Source organism: Nuphar pumila, chromosome 7 (genome assembly GCF_984573655.1).
Source record: "Nuphar pumila chromosome 7, dmNupPumi1.hap1.1, whole genome shotgun sequence".
In the NCBI taxonomy this organism is placed as follows: domain Eukaryota; kingdom Viridiplantae; phylum Streptophyta; class Magnoliopsida; order Nymphaeales; family Nymphaeaceae; genus Nuphar; species Nuphar pumila.
The window spans coordinates 24,571,448-24,596,580 of NC_143255.1; the positions used below are offsets into that span (position 1 = coordinate 24,571,448).

The 25,133-nt window shown below is 38.0% G+C and overlaps 1 protein-coding gene across 3 annotated transcripts; it reads left to right on the forward strand.

Annotated features, from left to right (window-relative positions):
* On the forward strand, positions 1–24,464 carry LOC149831564 (uncharacterized). Of its 3 annotated transcripts, none has more exons than XM_090013964.1 (14): positions 1–126; positions 205–323; positions 4,992–7,959; positions 8,047–8,154; positions 8,228–8,328; positions 8,530–8,620; positions 8,943–9,053; positions 9,152–9,217; positions 12,237–12,296; positions 12,425–12,979; positions 13,691–13,810; positions 13,918–14,037; positions 23,609–23,755; positions 24,235–24,464. In XM_090013964.1, exons 3-13 carry the CDS (start codon positions 5,074–5,076, stop codon positions 23,672–23,674), a joined length of 4,284 nt encoding a protein of 1,427 aa, XP_089870090.1. In that variant the 5' UTR covers positions 1–126; positions 205–323; positions 4,992–5,073; the 3' UTR covers positions 23,675–23,755; positions 24,235–24,464. The 3 variants fall into 3 exon arrangements, with proteins under 3 accessions (XP_089870090.1, XP_089870088.1, XP_089870091.1); XM_090013962.1 differs by having other exon boundaries at positions 51–126; positions 5,050–7,959; XM_090013965.1 differs by lacking the exon at positions 1–126 and having other exon boundaries at positions 225–323; positions 4,996–7,959.
* The last annotated feature ends 669 nt before the right edge of the window (positions 24,465–25,133 follow it).

Genomic DNA, 25,133 nt, shown 5'->3' on the forward strand with positions numbered 1-25,133 from the left:
GTGCCCTTGGTTTTCGTTTTTTTAACAAAGGCCTGACTCCTTTCTCTCTCAAACTCTCACAGGCACAGCATCCCTCTCACCATGCCTGAAGGATTTCTGGCGTGAAGGATTTCCGCCAATCCGTCGGTGAGTCTCTCTCTCCTCTTCTTCGTCCTTCCCTTCTCCTTCTTCTTCATCTTCTCATATTTTCGTTTTTTTCAACAGAATCCCCTTTGAGCTGAGCCCTAAGGCTCCTCACCCCTTTCTCTCTCTAACTCTCACTGCATCACTCTCACCGTGTCTGAAGGATTCCGGCGTGTTGCTGTTGTCTGGTCAATCCATCAGTGAGTCTCTCTCTCTGGTTCTCCTCTTTTTTTTCCTTCCCTTCCCCTTCTTCTTCTGTTATGTCCTTTTTTTCCGTGTCCACGGTTCTTCGCTGAGCGAGGCCTTTTTAGGTCATCTGTCCAATTTGGCCGGGAAAGGGCCAGAGTAAAGCCCTTTTCTGTGTATTTCTGTGCAATTGGATGGTGATGGGGATTTGCTTCTTATCTTATTGTCGTGTATAGAAAATCCAAAAATATTTCTTGTGTTTTGGTGTCCTCTGCTGACATTATTCTAGGATCTATATGGTTTGCAATTGAATAAATAAATTTGTGGATTTAGTAGAGAGACATAGAATGACATTTGGTATATAGGGAGTAGAGTCGTTTGATTGAGTGATTGGTATTTCTCTAAAACTTAAGATAGGTTATGGGACTTCTAGATTGGTCTACTTGTTTCGTAGTTTGTTGATCATGGAAACAGAATATCCAATTTATGTTCTTGGCCATTTCTGGTGTTCTTTTGCTGATACGATTTGATATATATTGTTTGGAATTGAGTAAGTAAATACGTGGACTTTGTTGAAGGAGTAGGATTCTCAACCGTGATAGAGTCTACGTATGGCAAGGAGTCCATGTCCCACAAGGAGTCCCCATGTGATGAAGTCAAGAAGTCCATGTATGGCAAGGAGTCCATGTCCTACAAGGAATTCTTATGTGACGAGTCCAAGAGAGTTCAACGTGAAGAAGGACACAAGAGTTCTAAATGTATGGAGCCCAAATTGATAAAGTCTCTGTGTAACACCGAGACTATATGTGATCAAATTTCTTGTTATCAAGGTAGTCCCAACCAATGTAGGAAGGAGAAGTTGGTTGGAGACCTACCCAATTGTACACCCCAGCCATCTATAAATACAAGCTCCTCTCTCTCAAGGAGCATGAATGAGAGAGAGAGAAAAAAACTCATTGGTCGTCCGTTAAGCTGAACCAATTTAAATTGTTTTTCATGTTTGTGTGTGGTGATCAACCTGTGATTATAGTGTGCGTGTGAGGGTCTTCTTGTTCCTGGCTTTAACAGACTTGGCATATAGACTTCTATTAATTTTTGCACTCTTATGGTCAATGGTGCTGTGTTTGATGGTTTAGTTGATTCTTCTTACATATTTGATGTTTGATACTTCCTAGATATGGTTTGTATAATTAAAAATAGATTTTATATTTTTTCATGTCAAATTTAATTGTTTAATTAGTTTATTTTTTATCTGATTTTTTATTTTTTAGATTTTTTAAGAAATTATTTGTTTTTTATATTTTTCTTTTGATTTTGCTAAATAAACTTGAGAATTATTTAGAAAGTTGAAAATCTCACGAGAAATTCATAGTTGAGAAATTGCCGTTTTAAACTTTACTTTTGTCACTATGGCTGGTGCCCACCCTGACCCTATGTAAGGTCGGGTAAGGGTGGGCACACCTAGACCCGACCCATACCCCTCCCTCTCCACATCCCTGACCCTGACTCGCCTCTCTCTCTCTCTCTCAACTTTGCCAAATTGGGTTTGGCTAGCTGCTGTCCGGTGGCCTTTCTGGTGCACGACCCTAGCCATGTGGTTGAGATGCTGAGTCTCCTTCTTTTCAATTTTTTTTTTCAAAATGTTTGATAGGTTTTTAATTATAGTTTTTTTTTAATTAGCATAATGTATTGTTAGGGTTTAGGTTTTTGATGTATTTTTTTATTGGAAATACTATGAATGTTTAGTTAGGATTTTAGGGTTGTTGATTGTTATGAGAGGGTGATAGAAACACCTCTTACTTTCATTCTATCTCCAACCATAACATGCAGTGTGCAGTGCAAACAAATCGTGTCCCTCATCACGGACGACGATGTCAATGCATGTTCCAAAGAAGAGATCTTCCATGAAGTGAACCATTACTTTAAAGACCTCTTCATCAAAGAACCAATTGATATGGAGCCGATGGGAGGACCGTTAATCCCAGGGGTCAGCTCAAAGGGAAATGAGTTGTTGAGGGTCCCAGTGTCAGATGGAGAAGTCAATGATGCAGTCTGCAGTTTGGATAAGGATAGTGCTCCAGGATTAGATGGGTTCCTAGGGAGTTTCTTCCAACACATAGTTGTGATGTTTGTAGAAATTAGGGGTTTGATTTGATTTTTCTAGAATAACATAAATGTTTAATTGTGAAATTACTATTAGGCATGAATCTATGAATATTGCATGATTTGATTTTTGTTAGAATAATATTAGGATTTTTTTATCAATTAACATAAATGCATAATCTATAATGTTTTGTAAGGATTAGGTTTTGATATGGTTTATTTAGACATTAATGTTAAGTTGTGGTGTTAGGGTTTTTTTGTGTTTTTTTCTAATTACCATTAGGCATGTATTCATGAATATTGTTTAATTTGATTTTTGTTAGATACTAGGGTTTTTTTTAATACATATTTATGAAGCTTGTAGGATTAGAGATTTGATTTTTTTTTAATGTTGTGAATTAATATAGTTTATTAGTAATCCTTTTTTCTTTTTTACTTTTCATTTCTTTCCACCCTAGTTTAGAATCCTGGCTAAGTAGTTTATTTGTTGTTGACTTGATTGCTGGTATGTTTTATGATAATTAGGATTTTACACTTTGCTCTGCTTGATGTTAATCCAGTTGTGACATTGTTTCATGTTTATGCAAGAGGTAGTCATCTGCTATTGCATTTTTTGGGGTTCTATTATTTCTTGCGAAGTAGTGATAAACGGTTGAAAACACTGTCATGTCCTACCTTAGAGGCCATCGTAAGGGAGTGTCAAGATACTTTGCATAAGAACTCTCAGGAAAATGAGAATTCTAATTCAAAATATTCATAATAAAAAGATACTCTTACTTGAGAATTCACTTTTGCATTTATCAAAAGTCTATGAGAGCCCAAAGGGGCAAGAATCAAAGCCAGAAACATGAAAAAACCCTGCAGCAAGTCATTATGAGAGAACAAAGCAAATGTAGATCTTTCTTCTCTGTATTATTTTCCTAAAACTGATCAAAACAAATGGTGAAAGCCTACAGATCATAACACACCACAAAATGGAATAAAAGATAATCTGATTGGGGTTGCTGGAGGAAGGCAAAGGAGGTATCATTGTTGGCAAGCTTCCTGAGGCTGTGGGTGGCATGCCTGGTAGCACATCCACATTTTCTCCATAGGAGGGTATTGTTTATGATTGGATCAGTGCCTTCACCTGATAGGCTGAGACTCCAAATAATGATGATTGATGGGCTGCTTCCATGGTGATTGTTCTGCTTGTCAGATGTGATTGTTGTTCATTGTCCTCATCTTCTACTTTTCTCTCTTTCCCATTCCTTCCCAAAGCTTTCTGCTTCAAGCTAACAAGGTTGAAAGACTAGGAAGAAGATCGTGGACCCACCAAACTCCTTGGAACAATGAAATGGGACTGAAACCAAAGGATAGAAGGAGCGATGGGAGGGAAGGAGAGCCCAGATTTTCATGATTGCAGTTCCCACCTAAGGTGGCGGGAATTGAAAATTAGGAAGTGTGAACTTTTTTGGAACACCAAAAGAATCCTTTTATAACTCCAAACACTGGAATCTTACATTTGTAAAAATGTTCATGAAGAGACAATCCACGTCCAAGCACTAATACTTTATAAAAGATGTGCTCAAATGCACTCAAACAACACTTGAACAAATACGCATACAAGTGTAAAATAATCAAACATGCACAAAGGCATGCGATGAATGCATTAATCAAAAAGGGAATGCTTGAGACTCTCAAGCTTATTTTTACAAAGGGGGAGCACCCCTATATATACACATCCACACAAGAGGAGCCAACATGGGGGCTCCCAAAGGAGTCGTTGGGAGCTCCCAACGACTCTATTGGGAGCCCCCCAATGTGGTTCAAAAAACAAAAAACAAAAAACAAAAGATAAAAAATAATAAAAGAAAAAGAAAAAGTTAAGAAAAAAATTACAAGCATAATTCCAAAGGGAATAGCGTAAAAGGGAAAATTACAGAAATACCCTTTTGGGTATTATAATAAAAAAGATATATATATATATATATATATATATATATATATATATATATATATATAGAGAGAGAGAGAGAGAGAGAGAGAGAGAGAGAGAGAGAGAGAGAGAGAGAGAGAGAGAGAGAGAGAGACATATACATACATACATGATATATATATATATATATATATATACATGCAATGAAATTTGGAGTTACATTTTAACAACATTGTCAGAGTAGGTGAAGAATTCAAATTCTCATTTTTCTTTCTTCCATTCTATCTAAATGCGCCCTAAGGTTTCCATGGTATTTGTGTGTGTATGCTTTGATGGTGTATTGAAGTCTTGTTGCTTCTACATCAATTTTTCTTCTGGGATTTTTTTGGTTTCATGTTTTGTTCTCACTAAAATCTGTGTGAGGAAAAATGTGATTGGTTGTCAGTTTGGTGATGGCTGCTGACACACACTGAAGCATTTTAATGATTTGTTCAGTTGGAATATGGGCCAAGTGTTCTCTAAACTGCTACTCTTCTTGTGTAATTGGCTAGATTTTGCTTTCGCTGATGAATTTCAACCAATTTGCTGAATTAGTTTGTGTTAAAGAGGCCGCCAATCCATATTCATTTCATCAGTCTTTTTTGCTAAATTGAACCTAAAGGCAGGTTATGATTGTCTTTATTTCTCTGATGATTGCGGCTGGATTTTTTCTCGGTTAGTCGGTACAAGAGGACCTGATTGCAATGGGTAGGAAAAAGCCTGCTGCTGGGCCTGATGAAGAAGAGCCTCCAGTCAGGAGTGCTGCTGTTGGCAAGAAAAACAGGAAGAAAGATCATGCAATTGATGATGATGAATACTCGATCGCAACTGAATCCATAGATGATCAAGAACAGAGGATAATTGATAAGCAAACTGCAAATGGCAAGCATGAAGTTAATCAGAAAATTGAAGCATTAACTGGTTCAGCCGATGATGTGGTCCTCCCTAACAAGATTCAGAAAGATAAGAAAGGGAAGAAACCACCTATGGAGAACATTGAGGAGGCGGAGTCTGGGAAGAAGAAAGGAAAGAAAGGGAAGAAGGATTTTAAGGTTGATGATGATGAATTTGATATTGGTGGTTCTGTTAAAAGCGAGTCAATACAAGGAGAAGAACAAAACATGGAGGCTGCAGGTTCAGGGAAAAGGAAGGGTGAAAAGTCAAAGGAAGTTGATGGTGATTTGCAAGAGAAAACAGATAATGTTGGTGCTCTGGATGATATAGATGCTGCTATGTTTGCTAAACCAACTAAGAAAAAATCATCAAAGAAGGCTTCACAAATGGATGCATTTTCCTTGTTGGCTTCATATGATGATGGGGAAGCAAGTCTGCAGGAACCATCACAAGCAGAAAAGGGTGCAGAAGTGGATGAGGAGACAGAAGGCATTGTTTTTACAGGAAAGAAAAAGAAGAAAGGTTCTAGAGCTAAAACTACTGAGACTCTAGACGAAACTACCATGACCGAATCTCCTGCTAATGAATTTTCAAACAGAGATGAAAAGTCAACTTCAGTGGATGAAATACAACATGAAAATGACATCAGGAAAGATGCAGAAGCTTTGTTGGTGGGGAAGAAAAAGGGAAAGAAGGCCAACAGTGGTGCCTTTCCTGAGTCAAGTGAAAAAATTGTTGCACTTATTGGTGAAGAGAAATCCATTGAACAAGAAGATGATGAACCTACAATTGTTTTCTCTGGCAAAAAGAAGTCTAAGTCTAAGAAAAGTAGTTTGATCTCTTCCTCTGGTTATGGTATGATTCCCGGGGAGGAGGAGACTGCAGTTGCAGCTGATATTCCTGCAAGTGATAGTAAGGGAGAGGATGACTTTGGTAGGGCAGTTGATGCACAGGGAAGCAGCGATCAACCTGACCCAGGTCTTGCAACTAAAAAGCAAAAGAAGAAGAAGAAGAGTGGAAGAACAGCTCAAGAGGAGGAGGATCTTGACAGACTTCTTGCTGAACTTGGTGAGGGTCTGCCAGCTACAAAACCCACTCCTGTGGTCACGAAAAATGAACCTGTTAGTGATGGCCTACCTTGTGCAAAACCTGATCCAGGGGAGGTGGAAGTTCAGTTAGGAAGCATTGAACCTGTTGTAACAGTGGATGCTGAAGTTGAGGCTGAAGAATCTGCAGCTGTAAAAAAGAAAAAGAAGAAGAAAGAGAAGGAAAAGGAGAAAAAAGCAGCAGCAGCAGCAGCTGGTGCAGATGAAAACCAAGGCACATTATTAAAGGAAGAAACACAGGATAAGAAGAATAAGGTCTCAGATAAAAAGGTCCCCAAGCATGTTAGAGAAATGCAAGAAAGGCTGGCAAAGTTAAAAGAAGAAGAAGAGAAGAAGAAACAAGAGGAGGAGGAAAGATTGAGGAAGGAAGAAGAGGAACGGCTTCGCCTTGAAGAGCTTGAAAGGCAGAAGGAGGAGGCTAAGCGTCGGAAGAAAGAGAGAGAGAAGGAAAAACTTCAGAAGAAAAAGCAAGAAGGTAAGCTTTTGACAGGTAAGCAAAAAGAAGAAGCTCGCCGGTTGGCACTCATGAGAGAGCAGTTTCTTGCTCAAGGTGGGCTTCCCACTGATGGTGGTGGTGTAGCAAAAAAGCCAAAGTATGAGAACAAGAAGAAAAAACCTCCTTCTGCTCAAGTGGATGCCAGTACTTCTGAAAAGGTTGTAGAAGTAGAAGAAATGGTTGAAGATCAGCATGACATTGAGCCAATGTCGGAACAATTGGATGTTGAGAAGGTTCTTGAAAATGAACAGTTGGATGTGGAAAATGTGACTGAGCTAGAAGTTGATCATGAACCTGATCCAGAGAATGGTGCTGAAGAGGATGAGGATGAGGATGAGGATGAATGGGATGCAAAAAGCTGGGATGCAGATGTTGTCCTACCTGTTAAAAGTGCATTTTCAGAGGAGGAGGGTGATCCTGTGGTGAAGAAAGGCACAAAGCGTGTGATGGGTCCATCTGTGGACTCAGTATCTTCCAAAGAGATGACTGCATCTAGTGCACATCCTTCCAGTACAAAAGATGGTGTGTCCGCTGCACCGGTGAGGCCTGTTGCTTCTGGCAAGGTTACAACTGCATCAAAGGTGAATGAAGGCAGTGAAAATGAAGAAGAGGAAAGTAGTGGTGAAGCTGCAGAGGTCAATAAAAGGAAAGAAGCAGTGAAGACAAGGGAGCAGCGGAAAGAAGAGGCTCTTGCCAAAAGGACTGCTAGTGATCTACGTTCTCCAATCTGTTGTATCCTTGGTCACGTTGATACTGGTAAGACTAAACTTCTTGATTGCATCCGGCACACAAATGTTCAGGAAGGTGAGGCTGGAGGCATTACACAACAGATTGGTGCGACCTATTTTCCGATGGAGAACATAAGGGAGAGGACCAAAGAGTTAAAATCTAGTGCAGACTTAAGGGTACCGGGTTTATTGGTAATTGACACTCCAGGGCATGAGTCCTTCACGAATTTGAGGTCACGTGGTACAAGTTTATGTGATATTGCAATTTTGGTTATTGACATAATGCACGGGCTAGAACCACAGACACTTGAATCTCTGAACCTTTTAAAATTTCGCAAGACACCTTTTGTTGTTGCCTTGAATAAGGTAAATGTGCTAACTTTTTCAAGCTGATTGGATGTTTTTATTCATAACTTTCTGTGATCTGTTGTAATACTTGCTTTGGATGTAAAGGTGGATAGGTTATATGGGTGGAAAAGTGTTCCTAATGGGCCAATTCAAAAAGTCCTGAAACAACAGTCGAAAGATGTAATGATAGAGTTTGAGACGAGGCTTAATCAGGTCAGTTCCTCATCTTTCTATAACTTGATGTAAGTTGTGCATTCTTTACATCTGTTTTTTTCTTTTCTATTAGATCATCACTCAATTGAAGGAGCAAGGATTGAACTCTGAGTTGTACTACAAAAATAAAGAAGTTGCAAGATATGTCAGTATTGTGCCCACAAGTGCCATTAGGTATGTGCCATTGGTCCATAGCAGCAGTTATACTTGTCTAGATTCTCCTTAGATTCATCCTGCATTCTTGGAAGCAACTTAAGCTAAAAATATTTGAGGATGCAATTTAACACGAGCAAAACAAAAGTATGGAGGTGACTAGTATTTAAGATACTACTATTTGTCTTAACTTATTTGTATTCAATGTTTCTGGTGTTCCAGTGGTGAAGGCATTCCAGATCTTCTCATGTTGTTGGTTCAGCTAACACAGAAAAGGATGGAACAGAAGCTCATGTTCATCAGTGAAATAGAGGTATCTTCGTATGAGTAAGAATGCTATGTCAGAACAGAACTGTCATGTATTTGACAATTTAGTTTGCGAGTTTCTGTTCATTAAAATGTTTGTTACTGCTTGTTTTCAATTTCTTTATTTATTTGCATTGTGGTAATTTTCCCTTTTAAATCCGAAATTTCTATATAAGAAAACAAGAAAGGAAAAATCTAGGGCTCTTTTGAGATACTCATTAGTGCTCCTTGTCATTTCTTGTTGTAGATATCACACTCATCTTTGTTAGCTCTTACTTTAATTTATTCTGATTACTTATTGATGTTGCTTTTGTGAAACTGTTCCACAGTGCACTGTCCTGGAGGTTAAGGTTATTGAAGGGTTAGGGACGACAATTGATGTTGTCTTAGTTAATGGTGTGCTTCATGAGGGACATCAGATTGTTGTGTGTGGTATGCAGGTAATTCTTTGCACTCTGTTTGTCTTTGGTTTCAAGATCATTTGTTAGTTTTGTGCTTCACTTTAAATCATGCATACCCCATTCCTTCTTATTATCAGGGTCCTATTGTAACGAATATTCGAGCTTTACTGACACCTCATCCAATGAAGGAGCTAAGAGTTAAGGTATGCAGAAGTTCTATGCATGCATAATTTTTCTTTTGGGAGTCATTTTACAAAAATCAATTGGCAGAAATCTTTCTATAATGCTCCTTTCATTTGGAGGTATTCTGTCAAAGTTATGGGCCTCATGTCAGACTGAGGGAGTTGGGTATGCAAGGAGTTGCTGAACTAATCTTAAATCAAGTCCATTTTATGTAAATTCCATATATTTAAGTCCATTTTATGTAAAATTTCATAGGTTTGGAATTTCTTTAGAATCTAGCAGTATTATTTGTTTGATGATACACCATACCAAATCCTTCGATACTTCATTTTAGTTTTTGACCAAGGATGAATTAGCTACCAGCCCAACACTATCACAACAACAACAACTACGCCTTCATCTCAAAACAATTGGGGTCGGCGATATGAACCAAAAAAGAAAATCATTCTGGGTCTTCCACATGAATCCTTCTCCTCTAATCATTTCTATCCAATGTCATGTCCTCGGTGAGGTTCAAAGCATTCATATCCTTTCCTATCATCTCCATCCAAGTCTTTCTAGGCCTACCCCAACCTCCTTTCCCATTTCTCCATCATTCTAACTGGAGCATCATTAGGCCTTCGCCAAATATGTCCAAACCACCGTAAACGATTCTCTCTCATTTTATTTTCAATGGGTGCAAGGCCTACCTTCTTACGTATCTCCTCGTTCTGAATCTTATCTTTTATTGTATTTTCACACATCCATCTAAGCATACACATCTCAGCTACACTCATTTTTTGAATATGATGTCTCTTGGCAGCCCAACATTCCGTACCATATAGTAAAGCGGGCCTAATAGTCATCCTATAAAACTTTTCCTTCAACCGCAATGGCATTCTACGATCGCACAATACTCCAGTTGCACTTTTCCATTTCATCCACCCAACCTTTATCCTATGATTTACATCTCCATCAATTTCTCCATACTTTTGAATGATAGATCCCAAATATTTGAAACAATCATCCACCAGTATTTCTTGCTCACCAAGCTTCACTACACTCTCATCACTACTTCGTTGCTTACTAAACCGACATTCCATATATTTTGTCTTACTCTTACTCAACTTAAAACCTCTTGCTTCCAATGTCTGTCTCCATAATTCTAACTTAGCATTAACCCCCGCTCTAGACTCATCAATCAAAACAATATCATCAACAAACAACATACACCACAACACATTTTCTTGAATTGATCTCGTAAGCTCATCCGCCACTATAGCAAATAGGAAAGGGCTTAAAGCAGATCCTTGATGTAACCCAACCGTTATAGGAAAATTGGTTGTCACCCCTCCACAAGTGCGGACATTGGTTACTACTCTTTCATACATATCTTTAATTATACTAATGTACTTGAGAGAAACACCTTTCTTCATCATTGTCCACCAGAGAACGTCCCTAGGTACTCTATCGTATGCCTTCTCCAAATCAATAAAAACCATATGCAAATCTTTGTTCCTCTCTCTATATATCTCAATAAGTTGCCCAACACTATCACAATAATGAAAATTTTCCTCTCAGCATTATCACAAAATTTAGACTTTGTTGTAGTTTTTTCTTTGTGCTTTAGTTCATTATTGCAATCTGATAATGTGTGAGGATGATACTAAGAATTCCATGTTAAGATTTTTGTGTATAACAGTTCCCTATGCTTCCAAGATCTGCAGGAATTCATCACTCTCAAGGTCGGGCATACAATTTTTTTCTAGTGCTGCTGTCAGTTTTGGTGCTTTGGAGATTGTCAAACAATACAAACAACCATGGAGACCGAGAAAATGACTTTTAGTTTCTATTTTATTTTCGACTTAATTCCTGACTTTAGGCTGTTATTACATGCATGGCAGAACCATGATGAGTTGTTGCTCATTATGATCTTGTGACAATCTTCTTTTTTTTTCATGTGAGTTGATTGTTGTTTCTTTAAATATGATGTCTTCTCAGTTTAGTCTTGAAGGGTAGTTTGGGTACACCCAATGCTTTAAAACCCTGCAAACTCGTTGAATCATTTGATTTGGCCCAGCTTGTTCATTTACTAGGTTAACCCAGTGAATGGACAACACTAGGTAGCACTTTGCTGAGTCAAGCTGCATCACACTGAGTTTTGTTGGTTATATATATATATCATGCATGCATGCATACATACATTTTTACAACCCTCTTGCTACATATATTATGTATAAACTATGTCACAGGGACTCGGCCAACTGGGTGCTGCACCCGCGTCGATGCGACGCAACGCGGGTGCGGCACCTGGTGCGGTCAACGCACCCAGGGTCATTTATGTCCAACTTTTAGACTTTATATATATATATATATATATATATATATATATATATTTTGCTGCACCCCCGCACCCAAGTTTTTTGAAAGTGCCTCACCCCCGCACCCGCACCCATGTGACATAGTGTATAAAAGATATATACATACATTGATAACATAATATGTAACAACCATACTATATGTATTTACATATTATGTAAATTACAAAATTTGAAATTCTCATGACTTGGCCATGTCTGAGTTGATTCCGCCAAGTCATGAGTCAACCCATGCTGAGACAAGTTGTAACCTTTGGGTTTTAAACACTGGCTATGCCTCATATAAAATGGTCAGTACTGCGATCTTGGCCTCTTCTTTTGTTCTCTCTTTTTTAAGCATATTTGGTTATCCCGTTGCAATATATTATATATCAAAACTTAAGTTTATGGTTTAGTGAAAATGCATAGATAGAACACAAGTATTTGAAATGTGATGTTACAATATAGGGGGATCCCTTACACATCATAACATTGAAACATCATGACAAATGAAAATTGTTTCAGAAATAACAAAATCACGGTCATAAAATATTGTTAGATTATATGTTAATGAACATATGAGGTGCCCTGAATGGTTGAACCTCTTTTTATTATTTTGTATTAAGGTTTCCTCATCTTTGGCTCAAAAAAAGAGAAAAAAGATTAGTAGTTTATGTTCATCATATTTGTCTCTAAACTGCAGGGAACATATCAGCATCACAAAGAGCTCAAAGCTGCACAAGGAATCAAGATTACTGCCCCGGTGACTTCCTTTTCTGCTTTCCTCTTCATAGTTATCAATGCTATCATGCATAGTGCTCAACATGGTACAATCTTGAAATGCTTTACACTCTATGTTACTAAAGTATATATACAATTCCTGTCTTGCAGGGTCTTGAACATGCTATTGCAGGTACCCAATTGTATGTGGTAGGGCCTGATGATGATTTGGAAGAAATAAAAGAAGAAGCAATGGCGGATATGGAGAATATCATGAAAAGGATTGACAAAAGTGGTGAGGGTGTGTGTGTGCAAGCCTCAACTCTTGGTTCATTAGAAGCTTTATTAGAATTTTTAAAGAGTGTTAAGATTCCGGTTAGTGGTATAAATATTGGTCCAGTACACAAGAAGGATGTTATGAGAGCCAGTGTTATGCTGGAAAGGAAGAAGAAGGAATATGCTATTATTTTGGCATTTGATGTCAAAGTAACGCCAGAAGCTAAGGAACTTGCAGATGAGACTGGTGTTAAGATATTTATGGCAGATATTATCTATCACTTGTTTGACCAGTTCACAGCATACATCAACAACCTTAAAGAGGAGAGGAAGAAGGAGGCAGCTGATGAAGCAGTTTTTCCATGTGTTCTTAAAATTGTGCCTAATTGTGTTTTTAACTCGAAGGATCCAATTGTCTTGGGGGTTGATGTTCTTGAAGGAATTTTAAAGGTTTGTGTTCATCATTTTCTCAAAAACTTACCCTCTATAGATCATATTTTGATAACCTGTTGTGCTTTTAACGCCTCTATCTGTTATGACCTTTATGAGAAGTATCATATAAGTTTGAAAACATTAACTGGAATGTTGAGCCATAAATTGGAAAGAGACTTTAAGTTTGATTTTGAGCTACTTATTAATTTAGAGACATAGCTTATACAAACAAACCGGTTAATTGTACTTGCAACTTTCTATTCTAAATGTATGAGCAATGCTATGTTTGATGATTATGTCTATGTGTCGGATTTGGGAGGCCTATCAAAGTATCCCAAAACAAAAAAGAGTTCCACAATGGTGAAAACGTCATCTTGCTTGTAGATTATTACCCTGCCTCAAATCAAACTCATTGAGAAACTTAACATGTGAAGGATAAAACCTCAATGGTAACAGTCCTTTGGCCTAACTCCAATTTGTATACCTTCAAGAGACTTTAGTTCCATCGGAAGAATTGTTTCTATGAAAAGCATCATATAAGTTTGAAATATTAACTGAAACGTTGTGCTGTAAATTGGAAAATAGAGGCTTTAAGGCAGATTGTGAACTACTCATGAATTTAGAAACCATAGCTTATACAAACAAACCAGTGAATTGGACTTGCAGCTTTCTAATCTAAATGTATGAGCAATACTATGTTTGCTAACTATGTCTATCTGTTGGATTTAGGTCGGTACTCCAATTTGTATACCTTTAAGAGACTTTATTACCATCGGAAGAATTGCTTCTATTGAGGATAACCACAAACATGTTGATATTGCCAAGAAAGGCCAAAAAGTTGCTGTGAAGGTAAAGTGCAGCATTGTAGATGCATTAATATGATTTGGTCTAAATTCGACTTCCATTTCTTTTTCTTTTATTTGTCTGATCATATGCAGTCGACGTTTTGTTTGCAGATTGTTGGAAGCAACCCTGAGGAAGCTCAGAAGATGTTTGGTAGACATTTCTTCATTGAGGATGAACTTGTTAGTCAGATCTCAAGGAGGTCTATTGATGTGCTCAAAGAGAACTATAAGGTATGGTTTTCTATCAGTCCTTGCTTCTGGCACAAGTTTTTTACTTGTGGTGCTTTAATATTTTTGTCCATTGTCTTCACCATGGCTACAAGTTGGACTATATAGTTATGTTATTGCATGAGCACATGAATGACATCCATAGGAACCAGCTGTAGTTTGACAATGTCAGTGACTTAATTAATTAGGATATGTTGGATCCTATGTCACATGGGTGCGGGTGCGGCACTTTAAAAAAGCTTGGGTACGGAGGTACGGGGGTGCGGAAGGGATATATATATATATATATATATATATTAGAAGAGAGACTGAGAGACGAGGGGAGAGAGAGATTGGAGAGAATGAGAGAGAGAGAGAATGCGTACCTAGGTTGAAGATGGAGAGGAGGTGTCGCCGGACGGTGGTAGCTCATAGTCGTCGCCAGCGTCAGGGTCGGGAGGAGAGGGCAAATTTTTTTTGCCCTAATCCTCCTCTCAGCCCATTTCATTGGGCTCTTTTTTTTTTAAATCCAAAATTTGGACATTTATGACTGCACCCAGGGTCGGGTTGACCGCACCAGTTGCCGCACCCGCGTCGATGCGACGTGGGTGCGGCACCTAATTGGCCGAATCCCTGTGACATAGGTTGGATCTTAATTCAAGAAAAATTGGAAGGTTGGTAGGTCTGTTCCTTTGCTAGAACCAGTTCCAACTTTGCCAAGTTGGTTATTTTTTCCACTGAAAATGATAAGGAACCTCCTTCCATCCGCCTCTGCTCTGGCGTCTTCAACTTTGCCGCTTCTTGCTACTGAATCTGAGTGTGCTTTTGAGGTCTTCTTCCTTTTGTAGGTTAACCTTGAGTCGTAGCAGGGAGACAGCCAGATGAATGGAGAGTACTAGGGTCAATTTCATGTGCATGAATAACATCCATAGGAGCCAGCTGTAGTTTGACAATGTCAGTGACTTAATTAATTAGGATATGTTGGATCTTAATTCAAGAAAAAATGGGAGGTTGGTAGGTCTGTTCCTTTGCTGGAACCAGTTCCAACTTTGCCATGTTGGTTATGTTTTCCACTGAAATTGATCAGGAAGTACTGGGGCCAATTTCATGTTTCCCAACACTGTTTATTAATTCTCCAAAATGATGCTATCAGAATCCCATAATTAACAATAACATCTATGTTATTGTTAAATTAATACTAAAAACTTTGAGATTAGGGAAGCAACTGAGTCAACTGTACTAATTATTTTTTAAGATAATTCATCATACTTGCTGCTTCATCGACTTGTTTCAATTCTGTTTTTCTGGTTTTTATCGTTTTTTTTGTACTCTGATTTCCAGAAAAGGAAAAAGCTTAAATGAAAACCCTAACATATATATGTTTACATGAATAGTGTTTAAAGTGAGTAGGGTAATTCCAGGTTTTCCGAAAATTATCTTTGTACTTGGTTTAGTGGTGGGTGCCTGTTGATTTGTCGTTTCATTGTGAAACATGGAACTGGAAAAATTAGTGTAAATCTGGAAGTTGGTGATTGAAAAATATGAGAATCATGTTTCAAGTGAGAGGAGGGGTGATTGCAAGTTTGCCCAAATTATCTTGTACTTGGTCTACTGATTTCTTGGATCACTATGAAACATGGAACTGAAAAAAAATTGTGTAAAACTGGAACTAAATGGTTGATAAATCTGACAAGTGTGGTTGGTGGTGTCCTATATTGTTTAGACCCTTTCTGACCCTTAATATATCCAGTAAAACAACACTTGACAGCCCTAGGGGGGACATTGTCCATTTGATGTTTTAGGTAGGAGAACAAAACATTTGGAATCAAGTGTTCAGAAGAAAGAAATCAAATGGGAGATGCTTGACAGAATAGTAGAAAGCATATAGTTGATTAACAGCTCCTTGACAGACAGGGCATGAGAGGTTGTTCATGTTTGTGTCACACCTACACAAGGGGCTACCAGAATCGATTCACCTGCAAGTCCTAGGGCACTCGGTCTATAAACAAGTAGACTAGGAAAGAGCTCCATTTAAGTGCCTGATTCTTGTGGTCATGGACACCGACTTCTCTAGGCAATGCATACCAAAAGAAAGATGGTAGTTCAAGATGCAAGAAGAAATCTGTAGGCTTGCATAGCAGTTGTAAGCACCATAGCAGAAGTTTGCACTTGCCACTAGTGCATTTATGAAATATTTTCGGGTTCTGCCTGCAAGCCAGCAAGCATACAAAGTGAACGAAGGGGAGAACCTTAAGAAAATTCTATATTTGTATACCAGTATGGTAGTATACTCTTCCGTGAATCTATGTAGAATTTTGAATTTGGCAGAGAATCTTCATCATTGTAGACTACATCACAAGGACACATCAAAAATGACATGGGACACACTGTTCTTGTGTGATTTTCCATTAAGAATAATATATAAACACAACATGGGAGCGAATATCCCTGTAACATAGACAGGATATGTAGGAGTCTCTGTTAGTTTGGGCGAGAAACAGGAGAAAAAATGGAAGAAAAAGCTGAAGAAAAAGAAAGGACTAGAGCAAATGATGAAAAGAAGAAAAAAAATAGGGATCGATACTCCCTCCTCACGTTCAAGGGCATATGTTACAAGTAAAACATCTCTATGACAAAGTTAACCCTATAAAATACAAGAAATGATATATGCATATAAAGTGCCGAAAGATGAAATTTCCCTTAAATAGTAACATTAAGGTGTAATGAAAAGAGGCGGAAGCACCAATAGAGCAAATGTCACTCTTAAAGAGTGACCACTAAAGCCAAGAACACAATCACCAAATGTGCACACACAAAAACTCTCAAATATGGAAATGACTTAAAGTCATAAGTTGGATATTGAAGAAGAGAAGAGAGAGGGGTATAAAACCCATACATAAGAAGGAGAACACCTCCTCTATTTATAGAGGAGGGAGGCTCTAAGGAAGAGACTACAAGGGGGCTCCCTTGTAGTCGTTGGGAGCTCCAACGGTCAGAAATATGACCGTTGGGGCCCCAACGACTACAAGAGTGGGGCCCCTTGTGGTCATCCTAAAAGGAAAAAATAAAAAGATAAAAAGTAAAAAGCAAAAAGGAAAAAGGGAAAAAAGATAAAAAAGAAAAAGAAAAGTACATTGACAGAATTACAATAATACCCCTATCGGGTATTTCAATAAAATAGAATATGTATATATATACATATATGTATACATATACTTGTATATATACGAATGTATATATATATATATATATATATATATATATATATATATATATATATATATATATATATATATTTTAACACGCCCCCTCAAACTTTACGGGGAGAAGACCGAAAGTTTGCTAAGGAGAAACATGAATCGTGGAGTTGGGAGCGCCTTGGTGAAGAAGTCCGCTAGTTGATGCTCTGAAGTAACATATGGTAATGAGATAGTCCCTCTGAGGTATTCGTCTCGAACATAATGGCAGTCCATTTCAATATGCTTGGTCCGCTCATGAAAGGTGTGATTACTAGCAATGTAAATCGCACTTTTGTTGTCACAGCAGAGCTTGGTGGGAGTAGAAATGGGGACGCCCATGTCAGCAAGGAGACTTCTGAGCCATACGATTTCCATAGTTGTCATTGCCATGGCCCGATATTCAGCTTCAGTGGATGACAGTGAAACCTTCTGCTGCTTCTTGCATATCCACGAAATGAGGGATTCACCTAAAAAAATACACAGACCCGTTATTGAGATACGATCATTGGGATTTCCTCCCCAGTCAGCATCAGTAAAAGCAGTTAAGTCAAGAGAGGAGGAAGAGGATAAGAAGAGTCCTTTGGATATAGTATTTTTGATATATCTGACAATTCTCAATACGGCTGCCATATGAACCGAAGTAGGTGCATGCTGAAACTGGCTTACTGCATGAACCGCATGAGCAATATCTGGACGTGTGATGGATAGATAGGTGAGAGATCCGATTAATTGACGGTAGGAGGTTGCATCCTCAAGAAGAACACCATCTTCAAGTCTCAGTTTTGCATTAATGACTTCAGGAGTCTCAACTTTCTTTTCATCAGATATTCCTGATTTGGCACAAATTTCTGCAGCTAATTTCATCTGAGATAAGATGTATCCTCGCGGGGAATAAGCTACTTCAATCCCTAAAAAATATCTCAAATAACCAAGGTCAGACATATCAAAAGTTTCTTTTAACATGGACTTTACATTATTTACTCCCTTTTTGTCATTCCCAGTAATGATCATATCATCAACATACAACAGAAGCATAATAATGGAGTCACCTGTCCTTTTAACAAAAAGAGCAGTGTCAGTATAACAAGAAGAAAAACCTAAATTTATTAATACATTACTAAACCTATCATACCAAGCTTTAGGGGCTTGCTTAAGACCATATAAGGCCTTTTTTAATTTCAAGATTTTTCCATTTAAATCCATACCCGGAGGCGGTTCCATATATACTTCTTCATTTAAATTACCATTCAAAAAGGCATTTTTGACATCTAGTTGAAAGATTGGCCATTTTTTAACTGCGGCTATAGCAATAAGAGCTCGAACACTAGTCATTCGAGCAACGGGGGCAAAGGTTTCATCATAATCTACCCCATACTCTTGGGCATATCCCTTGGCTACCAACCTAGCCTTATATCTTTCCAATGAACCATCACTCTTAGTTTTCACTTTAAAAACCCATCTACATCCAATGGGTTTCTTGCCATTGGGAGGATCAATGATTTCCCAAGTTTGTGCCTTTTTAAGAGCATTAAGTTCAAGTTGCATAGCATCATTCCAATGAGCATATTGCTTAGCATCATTGTAATGAGATGGTTCATGAAAAGAGTGAATGGCAAGTAGACATGCTCGAAAATTAGGCGAAAAAGAGTCATAAGAAACAAATCTATTTGGTATTTTAGAAATCCGATTTGACCTTCTTTGAGAAGTCTCTTCGATGGACTCATTTTGGGAAAATCTTTCAAGGGCACAAGGAGGATTCCTTTCATTCCTTCTAGAGTAGACTTGTATTGGTCTTGAAACATTTTCTTCTAGGTTTTGATCATCGCTTGGATGTTCAACAAGATCTTCACTAAGAGATTCATTAGAATCAATATGATCATCTTTAGGCAATAAGTCAAATAAGAATGAATAATCAATATTTTCATTTGGTTGGTGCGAAAAACCACTTTCCTCTTCAAGAAATGTGACATCTTTAGAGATATAAAGCTTGTTTTTAAGTATGTCAAAACATCGATATCCTTTTTGTTTTTCGCCATATCCCAAAAAAATGCATTCAATAGCCCTAGGGGAAAGTTTATCATTCTTGTGGGTTAAAACAAAACATTTACATCCAAAAATTCTTAGTCTTTTATAATCGGGAGACATATTGTAAAGTTTTTCAAATGGAGAAAGATTTTTCAAAGAGGACGAAGGAGTTCTATTGATAAGATATGAAGAGGTTAGAACCGCTTCGGCCCAAAAAGATTTTGGAATGTTTTTTGAGATTAACAATGTTCTTGTAGTCTCTATTATGTGCCTATGCTTTCTTTCCGCAAGGCCATTTTGTTGCGGAGTGTTGGGGCAAGAACGTTGGTGACAAATTCCATTTTCTTTCAAATAGGTTTGAAAATCATTAGACATATATTCGCCTCCCGAATCGGATCTAAGAATAGATAGATTTCCCAAAAATTGGTTTTTGACCATTGCATGAAATTCTTTAAAGAAGGAAAAAACTTCGGATTTACGACTTAGGGAGTAAATCCATGTGAATCGAGTAAAATCATCAATAAATACAACGTAATACGAAAAACCACCTTTAGACAAAATAGGGGAAGGTCCCCACACATCGGAATGGATAAGTTCAAATGGCCGAGTGGTAAAGTAACTTCTTTGTGGAAATGGAATAGCTTTAGATTTCCCAAAAATGCAATCTTTACAAGGCATGTGATTGTCTTTACAAGTATTGTTCAAAAACGGAAAAAGAGACATTTTTATAAAATTTGGATGGCCAAGTCTCTCATGCCATATTCCAATACTTTTGTCTTTTACAAGATTGCACGATGGCTTAGATGGAAGAGTCAAAAAATCCATGAAATAGATGTCACCCCTTCTATGGCCTTGCCCAATCAGCTTCCCTGACTGGAGATCCTGCACGGTGCAATCCTTGGGTGAGAAAGAGACTTGGCATCCATGATCGGTAATTTGAGATACGGAAAAAAGGTTTAAATTTATTTTAGGAACGATTCTTACTTTAGGAACAAAAAAATTCTTAAAATTAAGAGATCCAATACTTTCAATTTTTAATGATGTACCATCGGCCGTTGAAACACAAGAAGATATAGGTTCGGAAAAAATATTTGAAAGAGAATTTTTATGAGATGTCATATGAAAAGAAGCACCGGAGTCTAGTATCCACATACCTGGAGGAGATGAAGAGTAGGCAATGGCGGCCCCGGATGTTGAAGGAGAAGCCTTGAGTAGATGTTGGAGAACTTCAGAGATGTGATTTAGAGTTTCTTTGATATCTCCTTCTTTGGTGCTTTCTTCCTTCTTTGGAGAATCTTCTCCAACCGCGGCAACTTTTCCTTTAAGCTTTGGGCAAACGGGTCTTATGTGCCCCGGTTCATTACAATAATGGCATATAATCCCCTTTCTAGGTCCATAGTTATTTTTGTTAAAGTGGGGAGGTCTATATGCTTTAACATTTGATCCGGGCCTAGTAACGGCCAAAACATCATCACTCTTAATGCTCAAACCAAGCCGAGTTTCTTCTTGACATATCTCGGCAAGGGCATCTTCAATAGGTAGGGCTTTGCTTCTATGGAGAAGAGATGCTCTTGTTCAAATTCCGGGCGAAGTCCATGAAGGAATTGAAAAAAGTGCTCATTTTCAATTTGTTCTCTTCTTAGCTCAATATCTTGTGGGGCAACCCACTTAGGCTCAAGAAGAGCAAGCTCATCCCAAAGGGGGGTTAGAGAGCTAAAATAGTCCCGGACACTCATGTCCATTTGTTTGGTAGAACGGATTTTCTCTTGACAAAAAAATTGTCGAGCAAGATCCTTTTGGGTATACATACCCTTAAGGAAAAACCAAGCCTCATTGGCCCTTCTAAATTTGGCAATATTAGCACAATTTTTAAGATCTACATTGTTAATAAACCATGCCAAAATTTTGGCATGGTTACTTTCCCAATCCTCAATTTTGGATTGATGATCATTAATGGCTTTGATGCGCTCATCGCCATCTAAAGCCTTCTCAATCTCATTTTTAATTTTGGTGAGAACAAGAGAGGGTTCGGGAGTAGTTCCCATAACAAAACCCCAAAGTTTCTTACCTCTTAGGTGATTTTCCATAGCGGAGGCCCACATGAGGTAGTTGGACCCATTTAGCTTAAAAGAGAGCTCCACTTTAGAGTCACGTTCCATCGGCACCAAATATTCTTCTTTTCTTCAAAAAAACTTTGAGAGGCACGCGTTCCAAGATGACAAGAGAGAAGCCCAATCACCAACCGAGCTTTGATACCATGTAATGAAAAGAGGCGGAAGCACCAATAGAGCAAATGTCACTCTTAAAGAGTGACCACTAAAGCCAAGAACACAATCACCAAATGTGCACACACAAAAACTCTCAAATATGGAAATGACTTAAAGTCATAAGTTGGATATTGAAGAAGAGAAGAGAGAGGGGTATAAAACCCATACATAAGAAGGAGAACACCTCCTCTATTTATAGAGGAGGGAGGCTCTAAGGAAGAGACTACAAGGGGGCTCCCTTGTAGTCGTTGGGAGCTCCAACGGTCAGAAATATGACCGTTGGGGCCCCAACGACTACAAGAGTGGGGCCCCTTGTGGTCATCCTACAACAACAACAACAACAACAACTACGCCTTCATCCCAAAACAATTGGGGTCAGCGATATGAACCAAAAAAGAAATTCATTTTGGGTCTTCCACATGAATCCTTTTCCTCCAATCATTTCTATCCAACGCCATGTCCTCGGTGAGGTTCAAAGCATTCATATCCTTTCCTATCATCTCCATCCAAGTCTTCCTAGGCCTACCCCGACCTCTTTTAACTAATATATTTTCCCATTTCTCCAACCTTCTAACTGGAGCATCATTAGGCCTTCGCCGAATATGTCCAAACCACCGTAAACGATTCTCTCGCATCTTATTTTCAATGGGTGCAACACCTACCTTCTTACGTATCTCTTCGTTCCGAATCTTATCTTTTATTGTATTTCCACACATCCATCTAAGCATCCGCATCTCAGCTACACTCATTTTTTGAATATGATGTCTCTTGGCAGCCCAACATTCCGTACCATATAGTAAAGCGGGTCTAATAGTCGTCCTATAAAACTTTTCCTTCAACCGCAATGGCATTCTACGATCGCACAGCACTCCAGTAGCACTTTTCCATTTCATCCACCCAACCTTTATCCTATGATTTACATCTCCATCAATTTCTCCATACTTTTGAATGATGGATCCCAAATATTTGAAATAATCATTCACCGGTATATCTTGCTCACCAAGCTTCACTACACTCCCTTGTGGTCATCCTAAAAGGAAAAAATAAAAAGATAAAAAGTAAAAAGCAAAAAGGAAAAAGGGAAAAAAGATAAAAAAGAAAAAGAAAAGTACATTGACAGAATTACAATAATACCCCTATCGGGTATTTCAATAAAATAGAATATGTATATATATACATATATGTATACATATACTTGTATATATACGAATGTATATATATAAGTATATGTATATATATATATATATATATTTTAACATAAGGACATATGAAATGATATTCTTTGCGGCACAATTTTTCCAACACTGGTCAGTTTTGCCTTTGTGTCTATGTGAGGTGGCAACATTGACTGTTCTGCTCAGTGGATTGGTTGGAGTATTCTAGTATACAGAAATCCATGTAGGACATGAGTCTTGAGCATGCTTTGATAGTGAGTTCATCAGAGGTTTCTCGCCTGTGTGCTTCAAGTTTGTGCACTTAGTTTATGAGTAATCTTGTATAAATCTGGGTTGGTTCACTACAATTTCAACTACCTTGAGCAGCTGATGTTATTGGCTCTATTGGCTGTTTGATTTTTAATAGCTGAATTGTTATTCTTCTCACCAATCTGAATCTATCAAGGTAGATAACCTTTTTCTTTTCCCATGTTCTCATTCTCAGCTGCACAATCCCCTTTGATGTGAAACAGGGCTTCTGCTTCCTATGAGTTATTGGGCAGTCCTTCTATATCCATACCCTTAAAGTTTAGGTTCATGCCGTCCTTTTTGTAGACATCATGTGTGAATAATAAAACCAGCATCATGATTCTCTAATGAAAGAGGGGATTGCCTGTACTCAGATCAGGCAATACCTGCATGTTCATTTACCAAGTTTCCCGTACACATTCCAGGAAACACCTGCATGCTCATTTTGATTTTTTTCTTCTATATGTGTGATTTCTTTCTTTTAAATATGTCCGGGCTTCATGGATGCTTTTATTTTCTTATACGGTTGCTGTACTCTTTCCGAATTGTGACTATTATAGAATACACCATGACGTCTTTGTTGGTTTAATGGAATATGCAGGAAGATTTGACTAATGATGAGTGGAGGCTGGTTGTGAAACTCAAAAGTCTCTTCAAAATACAATGACTTGTAAATATTAAGGCTGTCATTCTGGAAGCTGTAAGGTTATGCGTGCGTCTATCAAGTGATCCCATTTCAGGAATGCAGGTATTAACATCCTCTTCTTTAGTTCTTTATTTGGTTAGACATGTCCGCCTGAATTGTTAGCAAGGCAGCAAATATAAAAGCTTGATGAGCTTGGATTAATCTACTAGCCACGATCCCTCTTCTTTCAGTACCAATAAGTGTGGACCAATCTGGATTTTAGTAAAATTTCATATCTTGCCAAGAAAAAGTTGTAAATTGTTTTTAGAAAAACAGTAACATAAATTTCTAGCTGCTTTCTAGAGTTTGTGTTCAGAAACTCAAAAAATAATTCAATTTCCAGCCCTTCATCATGCTCATCTTGTTTGCATTCTGAGAGGTTCACTGCATAATGCTGCCTTGGGTATGAATAATTGAACCTGTTTTCTTATGTCCGGAGAAAAGCCTTTTCTATTATTCATTTATAGTGTTTTTATTTATTTGCGCTGCTTTTTTCCTATTAGAATTCTTATAAAGAGTTTTGTTTGCCTTTGTATTTTCAGGACTTCTGAGACTCTCCAGTCACATGATTATGCCTTTGTGCTTCACTCTTGGTTCTCATTCGATTCCTCTGCGTGCCTGTTATTGATTTCACTTATTTTTTGCCTTGTTCCTTGGCTTTTTTTCCCTGCGGGAGCCAGTTTTGAATTTTTGTAAAGTTTTTATGAGCAAATAAATGGTGTCATCTGTTACAGTTGTTATATTATAATATTTTGTGTTAGTTATTTGGAAATGGAGCGATTTTGTGTTTCTTGACAATTGGCATGGTATCCTTGGAAAATGAGCAAATAAATGATGTTTTCACTGTTTGTGGTTCGATATCAATTTAGGGGTTTTTATATTGAGAGCGGATCCTGTCAAACGCCCCCACCCTCTTTACTGTAGCTCAGTACAAGTGGACCCACAGGGGTGGGGTTGTGCAATCTCACCCAGCGTTTGACAGCATCAGCTTTCCTTTATATTATGTACTGTTTTTGTTTTTGGCCTTCTCCTTTATCAGGGGAGAGGACAGCATACCCTTGACACTTTTGAATAAAAGAAAAAAAGAACAAAAAAGTGGTGTCCACCATTTAAAGCCATTTTACTCGTGCCATTTGAGCTGTTCACCACGTGACTTGGAGCCATAATGCAGGCATGCTTGCCCTAAAACTAATTCATCAGAGCCTTTCCCTTGAAGTTCAATCATCTCCATTTCTAACAGGTATTCTAGAATTTCTTTTACATCATCATTGAAAGAGTTTTTTTAATTTTTCTTTTAGGGTGGCCTTGGCCTTACCCTTTTCGCCAACTTCTTGGTGTTGTTATCCTAAGTGTCTTTACTTTTTTTCATTCTTTTGTTTGGATTCATCGACTTTTGATTTGAGAGTTGATACCATTTTCAGCAACATTGCAATGTGTTCTT